Source organism: Arvicanthis niloticus, chromosome 6, assembly GCF_011762505.2.
Source record: "Arvicanthis niloticus isolate mArvNil1 chromosome 6, mArvNil1.pat.X, whole genome shotgun sequence".
Classification (NCBI taxonomy): Eukaryota; Metazoa; Chordata; class Mammalia; order Rodentia; family Muridae; genus Arvicanthis; species Arvicanthis niloticus.
Genome location: NC_047663.1, coordinates 23926432 through 23942457, shown reverse-complemented (window position 1 = coordinate 23942457; position 16026 = coordinate 23926432). Strand labels below are relative to the sequence as shown.

General features: G+C 43.9%; 1 protein-coding gene and 1 non-coding gene across 4 annotated transcripts in view; both read right to left on the bottom strand.

Moving 5' to 3' along the window:
* Ikzf3 (IKAROS family zinc finger 3) overlaps positions 1-16026 on the bottom strand; it is an 82189-nt gene that overhangs the window by 6309 nt on the left and 59854 nt on the right. Inside the window, exons 6-7 of one of the 3 annotated variants that reach the window (XM_034507852.2) lie at positions 13956-14072; positions 5076-5192 (exon numbers count right to left, since the gene is read on the bottom strand). In XM_034507852.2, coding sequence (XP_034363743.1) covers positions 5076-5192; positions 13956-14072 — 234 coding nt within the window. Of the gene's footprint in view, positions 1-5075; positions 5193-5290; positions 6437-13955; positions 14073-16026 lie in introns of those variants that run through there. The other 2 variants (XM_076935834.1, XM_076935833.1) reach the window with 2 other exon arrangements.
* Positions 1488-1678, bottom strand: LOC117712238 (U2 spliceosomal RNA). Its single transcript, XR_004607292.1, has one exon. It is a non-coding gene; the product is annotated as a U2 spliceosomal RNA (small nuclear RNA).

Genomic DNA, 16026 nt, shown 5'->3' with positions numbered 1-16026 from the left:
CCAACTATTTGAAGCTAGCTTGACCTAAAGGATAGCCAAACACTGTTTATAACAGGATAAACTTCAGGTCAGGATGCTATAAGCAAGTCCATCTTGTCTTTTGGAAAGAGATCATCCTGACATAGATGAGAGCCACTGTCCCTGCAGGGGTACAGGGGAACGGGTCCACTCACTAAGTTTTGTTTGACCTTTGCCCTCACAGTTCAAGAGGTCGGGGGCAGCAAGGGCTGGTGTGAGAACGGTGCACTCTTTACAAGGATGAAAGGGAATGACTCATTTTTCACAGCCCACTCGGTGCCATTTCCCCTGGCAGGGAAGCTCTTCAGAAAATGATGCCTTGGAAAGGAAAGGGAGGAGGGAGAGGAGAGGGAGGGGAGCACTAGTCTGGGCCGCTGCATCCCACATCCCACAGGAGGTGCTCTGTTTTTCTTCCCTTGACATCACTGGTTTCAGGCACAAAGGGCAGTTCAGCTAGATGCTCCAAGGGCTTACCCTTTACAGCGGATTGTCTTTCTCTCCCTCCTTCCTTTCTTCCTCCTCCCTCCCTCCCTCCTTCCTTTTCTTTCTTTTTGTGTGTATATATGTATATACCTCATTTTGTGTGAGTGTGTCTGTGTGTGTGTCTGTGTGTGTCTGTCTGTGTGTTCATGTCTGTGTGTGTCTGTGTCTATCTGTGAGTGTGTCTGTCTGTCTGCCTGTGTATGTGTCTGTCTGTCTGTGTGTACATGTCTGTCTGTGTCTGTCTCTGCGTGTGTATGTGTGTCTGTGTGTATCTGTCTCTCTGTGTTTGTCTCTGTGTGTGTATGTGTGTCTGTCTCTGTGTCTGTGTCTGTCTGTCTCTCTGTGTATGTCTCTGTGTGTGTCTGTGTGTATGTCTCTGTGTATGTATGTGTGTATCTGTGTGTCTGTCTCTGTGTATGTGTGTCTGTCTGTGTGTCTGTGTCTATCTGTCTCTGTGTGTGTCTCTGTGTGTGTCTGTCTGTGTGTGTGTGTCTCTCTGTATATGTGTTCTGATGTGCAGAAGCTAGAGGTTCACCCTAAGGGTGTCTTCCTTAATAATTTTTCTTATTTTTTGAGACAGAGTCTCTCACTGAACCTAGAGATTGCAATTTGGCTAGAGAAACTGGCCAGCAAGCCCCTGAGGCTCCTGATGGTATTGCAAGAGATTTTATGTGGGATCTGGGAGGAGAGATGAATAATGAAGTCTGATCTTCATGCTTGTACATCATCCCACCCCACAACAGGGTCCCATTATCTAGCTCTACCTGGCCCAGAATTCTTAGTACAGAACCAGTTGGCCTGGAACTCACAGAGATCTGTCTGCCTCTTGTGTGCCCTAAAAAAATAAAATCTCATAGACAAAGGCTTAGGATACAAGTTAACGTTAGAAGATTAGGAACGTTCCCCCATAACAAGAATACCATAATCTGACAAGAAATCTTCCTCCCTCCTCCCTCCCTCTCTCCTCCCTCGCTCTCCTCCCCCTTCCTCCCTGCACCGTTCCTGGAGGTACTGCAATGCCAGGTCGATGCGTGAAGTGGATGGAGCAAGCTCCTATTCCAACTCCTAGTTCCAAAAATCCATTTAATATATTGTCCTCGGATAGAGGACGTATCAGATATTAAACTGTTAAGAACAGATACTACACTTGATCTTAGCCAAAAGGCCGAGAAACATTTGTATCTTTGTCTTCTGAGGCAGCATCTCACATAGGCTGTCCTTGAGACAGAGATGACCTTTTCCCTTCACCTCTCAAGTGCTGGGGTTGCAGACATTAGAGATGCCCCACCCCCACCCCAGGTTTCTCTGTGTGATGAACGAATGAACACACGAGCAACGAGCAGGCTGTGCAGTGCTGTCCTAACCAAGTGTGTGCATGTGATTATTCCTAACCAAGTGTGTGCGTGTAATTATTTAGAGTCTGAGCTTTAAGAATTTTTCCCTTAAGAAAAAAGAAAGAAAGAAAGAAAGAAAAAAGAACCCAACCAACACAAGCTTTAAAGATGAGGGATGCTGGTCACTAGAGCGCTTACATCATCACATCCCTGAGCACTTACATCATCACATCCCTGAGCGCTTACATCATCACATCCCTGAGCCCTTACATCACATCACTGTGGTCCTTAGGAGACACCCTCCAAACCAACAAACAAAAAAGCTCAACACCGGTGTATGACATGAACTCTCTATCCTTCGGGCCTTGAAAAGAGGTTGCCAAATCACCCTGCCAGGTTCACTGAAACACAAGCTGGTTCTGCCTGAATTCATTTCCCATAGACTCAAGGGGCCTTCCGGGTCATTTCATCCCGATTGATTTACTTTTCTCATTCACAGATGAGTAAACAGGGGTCCAGAAAGGATTTTTCTAAACAGCTGAGAAATGCGGGGATGTGTTCTCTGAATTGTGCTACAGTACCATATTCCAAAAAAAATAGAGAAGAGTGTTAAAAAAGACTTCAAACATTCTGGGCTCTGAAGCTGACTCTGTTCAGTTGAGACCTACTGGTGACCCTACTGGGCTCTAGAGTTAGTTCCAAGCTTAGGGTTACACAGATAACTCTAGATGAACTCTATGGGACATTAAACAAAATCAAACTAGTAAGTATGGGAAAGAGGTCTGTAAGGGAGGGGGCAGCTGACGGGGTGGGGACAAGGGGGAGCAGAGAGGCGAGTGAAAGGAAAGCATTAGGTTCCAAAGGAAAGGAAGCTGTCAAAGAACAAGCTTTACTAATAAGAAAAAAAGAGCTAACTCTCCCAAGTTCCTGATCCTACAACCGAAAAGATGGACCAGCTCAGAAACAGAAACCAGACCTTCCAAAGTCCACTGCTGCAGTGAGGCTCCAGGCTGAAATCTGAGTCTACAGATTCCTGTGAGTTTGCAGATCTGAAATCCTATGATCAGAAAGCATAGCATGGCTCCCCAAGGCAACGGTAGAGCCAAGTGGACCTGGACACAGGGAACCTGAGAACAACCATGACAGCGATGACAACAGCAACAACAACACACAGCAACCTCTACCACAGTAAGCAGGGCTTTGCCAACTGTGAGGACCTTGGAGCTGCCCTGGAATTGTAGTGCCCTGAATCTAACTGAGCTGAAACTGAGACTCTTCCCTTGGGCTCCCCTGCCCCCTCATCCCGTGCCCCTCCCACATCAGCTTCCGCCATTTCTAGAGTCAAAGCATTCCTCCAATTAAGATGCTCTTGTATAGATCGACGTGCCACGTGGATTCACACGAGTGAATCACTTTGTCATCCTGATTGGTCCGATGTGCCTAATCTGTGGAAATCATCACAAGCCCCCTGACATGTCTCCTCATGGGGAGGTAAAATGAATAAGAGACAAAAATCTCCATAAATTAAAACGTACCAACTTCAGCCTGATGGGATTTATTGATAGGTTCACTGACTGACTGACTGACTGATTTTTTTCTTAAAGACAGGATTTCGCATATAGCTTAGCCTGGCCCCAAACTCACTATGTGGTAAGGATAGCCTTGAACTCCTGATGCTCTGGCCTCTACCTCCCAAGAGCTGAGAATGTAGGAATAATCCACCATACCCTTGGGCGTTTCTCTCTATAGCCCTGGCCGGCCTGGAACTTACTATGTAGACCAGTGTGGTCTCAAACTCACTGAGATCTACTGGTCTCTGGCTCGTGAGTGCTGGGATTTTTTTTTTTTTTTTTTTTTTTTTTGTTTTTGTTTTTGTTTTTTTTGAGACAGGGTTTCTCTGTGTAGCCCTGGCTGTCCTGGAACTCACTCTGTAGACCAGGCTGGCCTCGAACTCAGAAATCCGCCTGCCTCTGCCTCCCAAGTGCTGGGATTAAAGGCGTGCGCCACCACTGCCCGGCGAGTGCTGGGATTAAAGGCGTGTACTACAATTTATTATTGAAATGACAAAAAGCACACAGACTATATTCAGCTAATAACAATAAAATAAATAAGCAGAAATATCAACTTCAGTGATTTCGAAATCTATGGGTTTTTCAATATATAATTCAATTTAATGTCTACTTATAAAGTGTTACTTAGACCCAAAAACTCTTAGAGCAAACCAGGAGGTGCTGGCACGCGGCTGTAATCCCAGCAATTCAGGGAGGGGGCAGAGGTAGGCAGATCTCTGAGTTAGGGCTACACAGAGAAACCCTGTCTTAAAAATCAAAAGGCAAAGCAAAGCAAAGCAAAAGTAGACAAGCACTTAGTATGTGTAAAAGCCACTAAAATCAATAAATACAAGAAGATTAAAGTTAGAAGCAGCAAGCAGCTTTACAAAAAGGTATTGACAAATTTAAAAATATTATCGTGTTGAGGAAGAGTTTTCTTTATGTGATAACTATTTTGGTTCAACACCACCAACTTTCAACTTATAGTAAAACTGACACATTCCACTCAGCTGCTTAATTCCCAGCTACAAATCTATTTTAAATACTATGGTCACACGTATGTAAACATCTGGGCAAATAAAGAAATAGCCCCACCGTTTGTTAGTCCCAACACTTGTCATCCCACTCCACGGTGGCTTTTGACAATGTGAAAACCAATGACATAAAAACTAGCTTCAGTAAGACAGCGTCAAGTCAAACTGAGTTATTTAAATCCACGTTTTTCTCCATCAACTTTCTGTTAAAGCCAGCCCTCAATCAAATTCAAGAAAATATGGTGATATGCTTTAGAACATTAAAAAAAAAAAAAGGTTAGAGCATGCTAACAGAACCAATTTGTAACATATCATTGCAAAATTTTACCAAGATGCTATCTTGGACATTTTACTGGTGTAAGTTGCATAAATCTATGCAACAGATGTCATTCAGGGGGAAGAGGAAGGGACAGCATTTTTAACACCAACTCCATTTAAGAAACAACACCAAATGCTCCCCTGTTCTGTAGCTAAGGCTTTTGAGTTAATATATTTTTTTAAAATCTATATACTATAGCCGTCAGAATGAACCAGCCACACGGAATAAGAAACCTTGTTTTAACCGACTGCTCTAGGCAAGCATGGGTAGAAAACATTTCTGTTAGCTCATTCAAGGTATCTGCTGTCAGAAGCAAGAAAGGGCCGTGCGTTCTTACCGATGAACTTCTGAGGCATCGAGCTTTTTCGTTTAGCCACATTGCTTGCTAACCTGTCCAGGACGAGGGCTCTTTCACTTCCCATCTCTGCTTTGATGTGTCTTGCCTCCACACTTGCTGGTTTAGAAGAAGAGGGAGAAGAAGACACTGGTAAATGGAAGGATGGGAAACAGGTGGGAAGAAGCGTCCGGTCTGATGCACAGCGCTGCCATTACCTGTTCTTCCTGTTCAGATTTCTGCCCCGGGTACCTGCTGTGGTCAGTGAGGCCGGTTCAGGGGGGCATTCAAATCTTGCAGTCTTGTGCTGAGATGGGAAAGCCCGGCCCATCCCCAGCTAAGTACCTTCATTAGCAAGAGGAAGTGTTGAAGAAACAGCGTGGACGTGGTTGGTTGCAAAAAGATAGATAGATGGAGGTCTCCTAACCCCCATCGGCCTTCTTTCTGATTCTGAGTAACTGCGCGTGACACCTGCACACTGATATAATTCTTCTTAACAACTTTGAAAAAAAAAAAAAAAAGGCACAGTGCCCCAGATTTACTTCTCTGTTTATGCTAATAGCACTTTTGAAAAGAGATACACTCACCCAGCTAGCAAGAAATCTACTCAGTGATTTGGGTATTGAAATACTGAGTCATTTTTTTCTTCACTACGTTGTTTCTCTCTGTCCTTATCTTTCACATTCCGTTTCTCTGGGCTCTGTGTGTCTCTTCCTATGTTCTTCACGTCTGAAAATTGTTTCCATGAAAGTGTCTCTGAGCCACGCTGCTGTCTTGAAATGAAAGAGCAGCGTGTATGCTGTATTTCCATTATATTTCTAGTGAAACAGGAGAATAGGAACTGCCAGAGACTGTGGATTAATGATCAACTAGACATCAGAGCGGTACAGGCGAGTGTTGTAGGGCCCGGCTGCAAAGCAGTATTGCCTAATTGCCTTAGACACACATGAGACGTATCTATAGGAAGGTTCCCTTTTACCCTGCAGAGGGGCCAGGACAAGCTTTCAAAGCTCGCTAGAAGATTTTGAAAGGCAGCTGCAACAGGAGACAGTGGCTCATACCTGTAATCCCAATGCTTGGGAGACTGAGGCAAGGGGATTGCTATAAGTTTGAGACTAGCCTGGGCTATGCAAGTAAGTTGTAGGCCATCCTAGACTACCATGTGGAACTCTGGGGAGGGAGAGGAGCTAGCATTTCAATCCACTAGAGGAATATAAAAATAGTGCCAATATACTGAAAGAGTGACGTGGAACAAATATCATTGACTTTGGTAGAGTCAGCAGTGAGACATCACGGCTCAAAAGTGTAGACTCACTAGCTGCTATAAGTATAAGGCCTAAGATTTTATAATGCTGGCCTGGCTCAAGGATTAATAAATTATTTCAGTTAAAAAAAAAAAACCCAAAGAGTAAAAATACTATGTATGATTATTTGTTATCATTGTTGTTTTTGAGACAGGGTCTTTCTGTTACATAGCCCCAAGGCTGGCCTCAAATGTATGATCCAATTTGCTTCAACCTCTCAAATCCTGGGATCACACATGCTCCTTTCTATGCTCATGTTAGTTGAAATATTTTTAGAATTTGTGGGCTCTATATAGTCCCTTTCTATATTCATGTTTCCTATTCTACAGCTCTTGAAACATGTAAGAATTGGGCTGGGGAGTGGCTCAGCCGGTGCCATGTTTGTTATAGAAGCCAGAGAACCTGAGTACCACCTACAACACCAGTGCTGTGGCACAGGCCTGCAATCCCAGCACCGGGGAAACAGGGCCAGCAGGATCCTAGAGGTTCACTGGCCATGCAATCTAGCTAAATCTGCAAGCCCATGAGAGAGAGACCCTGTCTCAAGAAATAAGGTAGACAGTGATTGAGAAAGACATTCAAAGTCAACTTCTGGCTTCCAGGCACACCGTACCCAGGCAAACGTGGACGTGTTCGCATACCACACGTACACACACACACATACAATAAGTAAATGGTGAAAGCCCTGTGCACAGACAGATTGCTGGCTGCACTCAGCTCAAGGGCCGTGGTGTATGCCTGCCTGCCTTGGTAAACACTGTGATGCTATGAACATGTCTCTGTTTTATCTGAGCACGTCAGAAGGTCTAAACTAAGTATCCACACGCTCCTATCGTATCTAAGGAAGAAGAAAATGTAATTAGATTAAGGAACTAGGTTTCAAAAGCAAATGATAATTTACAGAATGAGATAAACCTAGGACAGGTTTGGGAACGGTCAGCACTTGCCCTGCAATGGAAGAGTCTGAGGCATTTGCTGTGTGAAGAGATTCCAGCACAGAGAATTGTCCCACATTCCATGGTCTGTCTGTCAGACACATGACCATGGCTACTGTTGCAGAAAATGAGTGACAGAGGAAGATCTGCAGGGCAGGACAGTCAGCCTGGGCCAGAGAGCGTCAGTGCCAGATTGGAAAATGATCATTCCAAGAATTATTTCTTCTCCACCTCAGTACCATCGTCAAAAGAACTCTATTTCAGGTGCGATAAATATAAAACTTTGTGTTTTTTTTTTTAAAGTCAGTAATAAAAGAAAATCTGTCTCCAAAAGTTTAAAAAAAAAAAAGCCAAAGTGTAGAGACAACGCCAACATTACTTGACTTTGGCTCTTATAAAAAATAACTCTTGGCGCTGAAGAAACATATCCTGAGTTCTGCTCTGGCTGTCAACACGATGTATATAAAAGAACACACTATGCCACTATGCTCAGGGCCAGGGACATGGGCAGTGTTCAGACTCCGTAAGATCTCTGGACTTTGGTACTTGTAGACAGAACCCTGCTACCGAGTGAAGTGGGTCAAATTCTGTTCAGTCCAGGGACAGGCTAAAATGACCAAACAGGAAACAATCACACGTATTATTTCCGTTCACACAAACCACCACCAGATGTGGCACTACCCAAAGCCCCTTGAGTAGAGAGATGAAAGGCAGAGCGTGGAATTGGAAGTCAGTTCCCAATACAAGGGACCATTTCTTTGCTCTCCCTTTCTCTCAGAAGCAGGGGAGCCATGTCTGTACTCTGGGGTGCCATTCAGACAGGATTAGAGCCTCCACTCTTGTATCTCCTATTGAAATGATTTAGATTGAAATGACGTTGAAACACTTAGGGAATTTTTACTTTTGACCCCATTTTACCACTGAGTTCTGTCCCTTGCGGTCGCTCCCTTCGTGGGCACATTGTGACCGAGGACCTAGCCCAAGTGCGGTGCCTTGGCTTCCCACTTATCTTTCAGGAGACGCTGCTTCTGCTTTACCAGAGTCACCATCAGCATCAGCAGGTTTGTGGGCACACACAATCAACATCCTCTCCGAGTTTGGGAGGATGCTGATGCGTGGACACGTTGACCTAAATAACTGTAATTAGGGCATGTCACTAAATGGCAACCCTCTGAGATAGTATCACCTTTCTCATTCCTGGTTACCCACCAAGCTGGTCTTAAACAGTCATTTCCAGATAACTCTCAACACGGCAATCAGTGACCAAATGGCTGACTTTTTTTTTTTTTTTTTTAAAGTAACATTCAGGAGTATTCACGGGTGGAAAGAAAATCTGAGGCATGAAGCGTCCCTATTTATTCCCCCAGAAGTACCTTCTGCAAGAAATCAAGAGGCAGATTCTCGTTCACTGCTCTCTCCCCAGATCTGTCATTCACTGACTCTCAGATCCCAGCTCTCCCAACCACGAGGAAACACCCCCCAGGGGCTGAGCTTATCTCCACAGACTTAAGTGTTTTCTAACTGCCAAATGGACAAAGGGCAACAACACAGGGCACACTCTTCTTCCCTAGGCCCTGCCTTTCTACTTCTGACCCATCAGACAGCTGATGAATAAAAACACTGAATAGCCACCTTTTAAACACTCAGTGTCAGCTGAGCTCAGGAATTGTTTAGGAGGTATACTGAAAAGACAAAAGAGAACTCCTTCTCTCCTGGTCTCCCCTCCACCTTTTTACGACTCAACTGTCTATTCACGAAGTCTAGACTTGTTATCTCGCTACGCCAAGTCTCAGAAATGTAAATGGAGGAAAACAAGTTTGGCAAGATAGTAAGGGAAGAAGATATGAGTTTAAGTGATGAAATAGGAAATCCGTTCCTGGGTGCTATTTGTCAGTTTAATGTTGCCAGGGTGGGGGGTGGGGAATCCCGGATGGTAGACACTGGCACATTTGGTTCCTGAGTGGGCAAAGGGGAGGGACTGCTATTCTGAATCAATTTCCCTTCACATCATTTGTCTACCACATAGTAGGTAATGTCAACTTTTATTAGCAACGGGTTGTAGAGACACATTGGAAAAATAACAAAACATCATTGAAAAAATCACAGTCTCAGAAGTAACCCACTGTCTTTAATCCCTGCATGTGCCTTAGCTATTAATTGCTTCCATAATGAATTTTTTTTAAATCTCAAAGTAATTGTAGCTTTGACTACGTGTTGGTGTTTTACTTTTTTTTTTTTTTTTTTTTTTTTTTTTGCAAAATCCTTCCTTAGGGCTCGAAGTGTTAAATGAAGCTTAAACCAGTCACTGCTTCCTGTCTCTTCTCTGGTGTGGTCAGCAGCTAATAGAGACGGAACAGGAGGAGTCATTGTGCAACAAGATTGTCTAACAACAGATCGCTATCAAAGACAAGGCAGCTTCAAACAAAAAAAGTTACACGAAACTTCTGCCCTGTGGAGCAAGTATTGTGAAGACTGTTAGGGAAACAGACTTGATTTTTTAAAAAAAAACAAAAAAACCTTTTAGAAGAAAAAGTGTGTTAGCTTGCTAAATAATTTAACTTCATCCTGAAACCCTTCTGCTTGCATTAGCTTAGCTAAGACATGCAGAAAGAAGAGAAATGTTAACTCCTAGACACACAAATAAACAGAATTAATTGGTCACCTCAGGGTTTTTCTTTTTTACAAGATCTCTCTATGTAGCTGTGTAGAATCTACATTGTAGACCAAGCTGGCTTCGAACTCACAGAGATCCTCTTGCCCTTGCCTCTCGAGTGCTGGGATCAAAAGTGTGCGCAGTCACACCAGGTTTTAGTCAATTACTTCATAGATATTATTACCACAAGCGGGAGAGTGCTTGTCTAGAATATACAAGGCCCTGGTTTGAGTTTCGGCACTGCAAACAAGAAGTTTTATTATTGCCCAAATTCATGATTATTCACAAAAGAAAAAAAAATGGCTACAAGTATAATTTGTGTAAAATGAGGCCACATGGACATCAGGAAGACCAAGGTGACATGGAGATAAAGTCATCTATCCCTCCTTCTGGTCACCTAGGCTCCATTAGGTAGCAGGACCAGAATACTGCAGTGATGTCACCCATGGCATTTGCATAGACTTGGGCTGAACTTGAATTAACTCACGTGTTATAAGAGCACTGCCTCAGTGGACCGTGAGTTCTTCAGGGGTAGGTTCTTAGCTTTCTTTGTCCTTGCAAACAGTCCTGACACAGGCTGTGGCACACACAAAATTGAACCAGCTGTGTCTGAATAAAAGCATAGACATCTAGAGGTCCCATCACTTCACACTGGTATTCTTTCAGAGGCTGCTCTTTCCTCTGAGACCATTTCACCTGTCAGCTTCCTGTCAGGAAGGTCTGCTTTCCAGGCTGGGCCGCTCTGTCCCCAGCTCATCTCTCATAACTCCACCGCAACTTAGTTTACTTAACTTTTCTTTCTTTTGAGACACGGTCTTGCTCTCCTACCCTCCAAGTCAGGATCATCCTGCCTCAGCATCCTGGGTACCCTCCGAGCGCCGTTGCCACACTCTGCGCTTTGATTTAAGCATGTACTTGCTGCATGAGTGCCCCAGGCCTCTGGATAGCATTTTTGAAGGGACCCCAGGCATGAAGTCATAGGATGTGCCACACTGGGGATACGTATAGCTGCTTGGTTGTGTAGCCTGCACAAAGCAGATGCTTCTTTTGCTGCATCACACTACCACATCACACTGGGCATGGTGATACATGCTTGTCATCCCAGCATGGAGAGAGGTGGAGGCAGAAAGTAGAAAAACTGTACTGCATTGGTCAGACTTGTGATGGAACATGGTATTCACACTGGACTCCCTTGTTACAGGAAGGAAATAGAAATGGGAAACCAATGGTGTCAATAAGGGGTTGGCTTGGGTTGGATCAGAAAGTCTTCACATTTGAATCTCAGGAAAAAAAAAAGTATGGACACTTTTTAAGACCTAAGAGACTCAGTCATATAGTTCTGACATGTGGTATTTATAGTTGACTAAGCTGTGACATTACCCATTATGTAACCTAAAAATATCAAAGCCAGGCATGGTGGTGCACACCTCAGTTAATCCCAGTGTCCAGAAAGCAGAGGCAGGTGGACTTCTGCAGGTTCAAGGCCAGCCAGGGCTACAAGGCCTCTGCAGGTCTAAGGCTAGCCAGGGCTACATAGAGAGGCTGGCCACATCTCAAAAACCAAACCAAACCAAAACAAACCAAACCAAAACAAAAAATCAAATCAAAACTTGCTGACCTGGTTAACCCTTTACTTTTTGCTGAGACGTAAACTATGCTGCACACATCCACCAAACACCCCAATGAATACAAATTAGCTTAGTCTGCAGCTCAGCACCTCCCAAACCTCCAGCACTTCTGAACGGTCTAAATACTTTTTTTTTGGTAACTTTTAAAACTTCAAATTACTAAAATGGTACAGGGATTCAAAATCAAAGTTACTTTACAAATAATCACTTCAAATATATTGTATATGAAAGAGAACTTTCTGATCCTCCTCCTGTTTCCAGGAGAATCAGGACACACACACACACACACACACTCACACACACACATTTATACATACACACACATTTATACATACACATACACATTTATACACACACACACACACATGTACACACATTCAGAGACACACATTTATACAGACATACACACATACATACACTCACACACATATATACATACATACATATACACACACATATATACACATATACACATATATATACATGCACATACACTCACACACATACACACACACACTAGTATGTGTATGTATCTATTCAGTATGTGTTGTTTTATTTCTTTTGCTATCAGATAATATAAGATCACTAAAAATATAACTTATTATTCCCCAAAGTGAAAAATAAATCTAGTATCTATTAATCAATGAATAAAAAAGCAGAATGTGGTAAATTCATACATGGCTTCTTTTTCAGCTACAAATAGGTATGAGCTACACCCTAAGGTGTACTATTAAAACAAAAAAAAAATGGCTAGACACATGCATGCTTGCACACGTACACACACATTGAGTGCACACACACGCAAACTAAATAAGCAAGCTAAAGTTCTAGTGGTCTCTAAGTTAGTGGGTGGATTTTGACAAGTCTTTGTTTCCCACCTCTAAGTCAAGAACACAGGGTGAGACATTTCTTTTGTAGGCAAACACTAAACTCACCACTAAGCATGGCACCAAAGATGGCGAACACCAAACTTCAGCTGTTTTTATTAAAAGAGCAAGCAGCTCTTTCCAGAAACAAGATGGACATGAGAGTCCTTGATATAACCCAAGATGCCACTGGAATGAGACGGGGAGGTGAGCACAGACCCACACAGTCTTTGCTGCTTGGTGCCTAAATCAGGAGTGAGCACAGACCCACAGGCCCCCGCTGCCCGGTGCCTAAATCAGGAAACGGGCTTTGACTAACACAGTTTCCCTCTACCCCACGGGGTGAGTACTTAGGGTTTTCACTCTGCTTTTCATAACTCCCACATTTGCTCTGTCACACTGTAATCACCCTGCTTCAGGCCACTCAAAGTGTTCCAGTGCAGTTACAGCTGTCAGACACCAGTGCCCACAAGGACTGCTTCCCGGTCGAAATAAGCATTTGGTTCTCATAACTGAACAACCAAGTCCCGAGCCCACGCTGAAGAATCAGATTGAAGGCCAAATGGATAGAAGGAAGAGTGACTGCCAGAGACGCCGTACAAGAAAGGCTTAGGCTGATGCAAGAAGAAGAAGAGAAGGAAATAAAGCCACCCTGCACATGGAGGAGGCGCAGATCATTTCAACCTGTGGTCAGGAGGCATACACTTCAAATCCCTGGAGAAAACAGGAAACTGGTCAAAGCCAAGCACAGAGATCAGTCAGTTACAGGTGCAAACAAGGACATCACCTTCGGGCCCTGGGTAAAGAAAACCCTTGCACTTTTTAACCAATTCTTCACTCCCCAGCCTGTGCCATGATCCAATACTGCCATTCCGACACTGTTAGGAATTCTGCTGGCTCTGCCCTGGCTCTGCCTTTGAAGTGTGTTTACAGAACACCGTCACCCCGTCAATGCCAAGACAGTTTCCTTTGGCTTGAATTCTTGCCACAGATTCCTAGCTGGATTCCTCCAGATATATCCAGCCTTGACCTCAGCACGATCTACTTTCATGAACAAAGTGAGAAGATGGCTTTCAAAGGAGAAATCTTGGGACATCACCTGTCCGTGTTCAAAGGTTTTCAGTTTCTCTCAAAGGTCCTTACGATAGCCTACAAGGCCTGATAAGATCTGGTTTCCTTCTCCCCTCAGGCTTTATGTTCCATCGCTCATGCTGTTCCAGTCACTCAGGGCTATGTTTACATTTCTTCTAGTTAAGCCTCAGGACCTTTGCATGTACTAGTCCCTCAGTGACCTGTGGGGCTGACTGCCATGCCTCTAAGTCCATTAAAATGTCCCATGGTTGACAGCTTCCCTGGCTTACCCTTACTCTGTACTTGCTTCTGTTTTTCTCCAGAGCACCCAGTATCTGTGCATCTTGCTTATTTGTTCTGTCTAGAATTGGTCTTCACCACCTAGGAGAGCAGACAAATCTGGTGACCCAGCACTGTGCAACTCACCGGCTTCCCCCAAGTCAGGGTTCTGAAGAAAAGCACGGCAGCGTTCCTTGTGCTCCTCCAGGGAGCTTCTCTGCTTGTAGCTTCTTCCGCAGAACTCACACTTATAGGGCTTCTCCACTAGAAGGAAGACACAGGGCGCTCAGGGACCCTCCATAGTGCTGGCCTGGTGGGACCCTCACCTCCAAGTCTATGTTGCTGTCACATCTGTTAAGCTGAAACAAGGCTACATACAGTCCACTGTCACAGCAGCATATTGAAAAGAACGGCCTTCTGCAGATGGAAGGATCTGCTGTTTTATTTAGTGCTTGGCTCCAGGTTAAATATCGTGTCTTTTTGATTAACACAAACAGGTCCCGAAGGCTGGAGAGATGGCTCAGTGGTTAAGAGCACTGGGTGCTCTTCCAGAGGTCTGAGCTTTGGTTCCCAGCACCCATATGGCGTGGTTCACATCAGCTGTAACCCTAGTTCTAGGGGATCTACAGTTAAGCATTAAAGGAAAAAGAGAAGGAGGAAGAGAAGGAGGAGGGGGGAAAGAAAGAAGAAAGGAAGGAAGAAAGGAAGGAAGGAAGGAAGGAAGGAAGGAAGGAAGGAAGGAAGGAAGACAGAGAAACCAGGTCATTTGTTCTTCAAGGTGGGTTGTGTGGTACAAAACGCAATGTGGCCAGATATGGTGACAACACCTTTAGTCCCAGCAGACACAGGAGTCTTTTTGTGAGTTTGATGTCAACCTGGTCTACATAGTGAGGTCCTGTCTCAAAACCAAAACGAAGAAATTTATTTGGGACCTGGAACAAGGGTTCAGCAGTTAAGAGTACTTATTACTGGGGCAGTTGGGTGGTTACAGTGCTTGTTGCTTTCAGAGAGGATCTGGGTCTGATTCCCAACACACACCTGGCAGCTCATCACCATCTGATGCCCTTTTCTGACTTTCTTAGGCACAAGCATGCAGGGAAAACGCTCATTCCCATAACACTAATGGGAATGGAAAGGTGCTGTTCTGTGACGTCTCTCTAAGGAACGAGGTGGCGTATGGGCACTGGGATCAGGCTAGAGACACATTTAACATCCATGTTTGCACTGTGCAGGCCGCTCTGATTAAGTGGCTTTGAACGAGCACGGCTGAAGCACAGCTGATTAACAAGGAATATTTTTAATAATAGAATTAAGAATTAATTGCAATAGCCAGGCATAGTGGCACATCCCTTTAATCCCAGCACCCGGGAGGCAGAGGCAGGCAGATTTCTGTGGGTTTGAGGCCAAGTCTGGTCTACAAAGTGAGACCCCGTCTTGAAACAAACAAATGAAAGAACAAATTGCAAAAACAACTTCAACTAATTTTCTAAAAACAAATCAAAAGTTTCCCCATAGGCTTATCCATAGGAAAGCAATATTTTCAACTCTCTTTGCAAGGTTATTTTTTTCTGCTCTACTGATAAAACATAACCAAAAAAAAAAAAAAAAAAAGTCAGTGTTTTAGAGACCGAAATGGGGTTTTTCCCCTTTTGTTTTTGATATGTGAGGGATCAGCCTGGAGCCTTGTGTGTGCTGGGCCTTGATGCTACCACTGAGTCACCGGCTCTGTCACGAAATGGTTTATTTTCTAATTCCTCTTGCTTTGGGAGTAAAAGCATCCTCAAAGGATCCTTATGAAGTCCCAAATCAAAATAAAGTACAGGTTTGCAATGGCTAAAAATGTTTCATTTCTGCATAACTTGGGTGCTCTGGAATCTGTCTCAAAAGACCTGCTGGTTTTACCCTTGAAAGACAGTAAGAAAGACAGTAATAGGAAAGAAATCTTTTTTTGTTTTCTTGTTTCCCCATTGTACCCATTGTTAATTTGTTACATTGACAAGTGAGCTAGAGACAGAGAGAGAAAGAGAGAGAGAGAGAGAAACCCTCTTTGCCACATATGATCTGTCGTGGGTTTTGCTGAGGTTGGCTTGTTTAATCTTCCTCTGAATTGGAGTAGCTTTGAGACGGGCCAGGGTTTAGTCAAAGCAGTAACATGGCCTGACATAAAAACAAACCTCTTTCTCTCTCAAATTAAAATTTTGACAGATAACATCAAGAA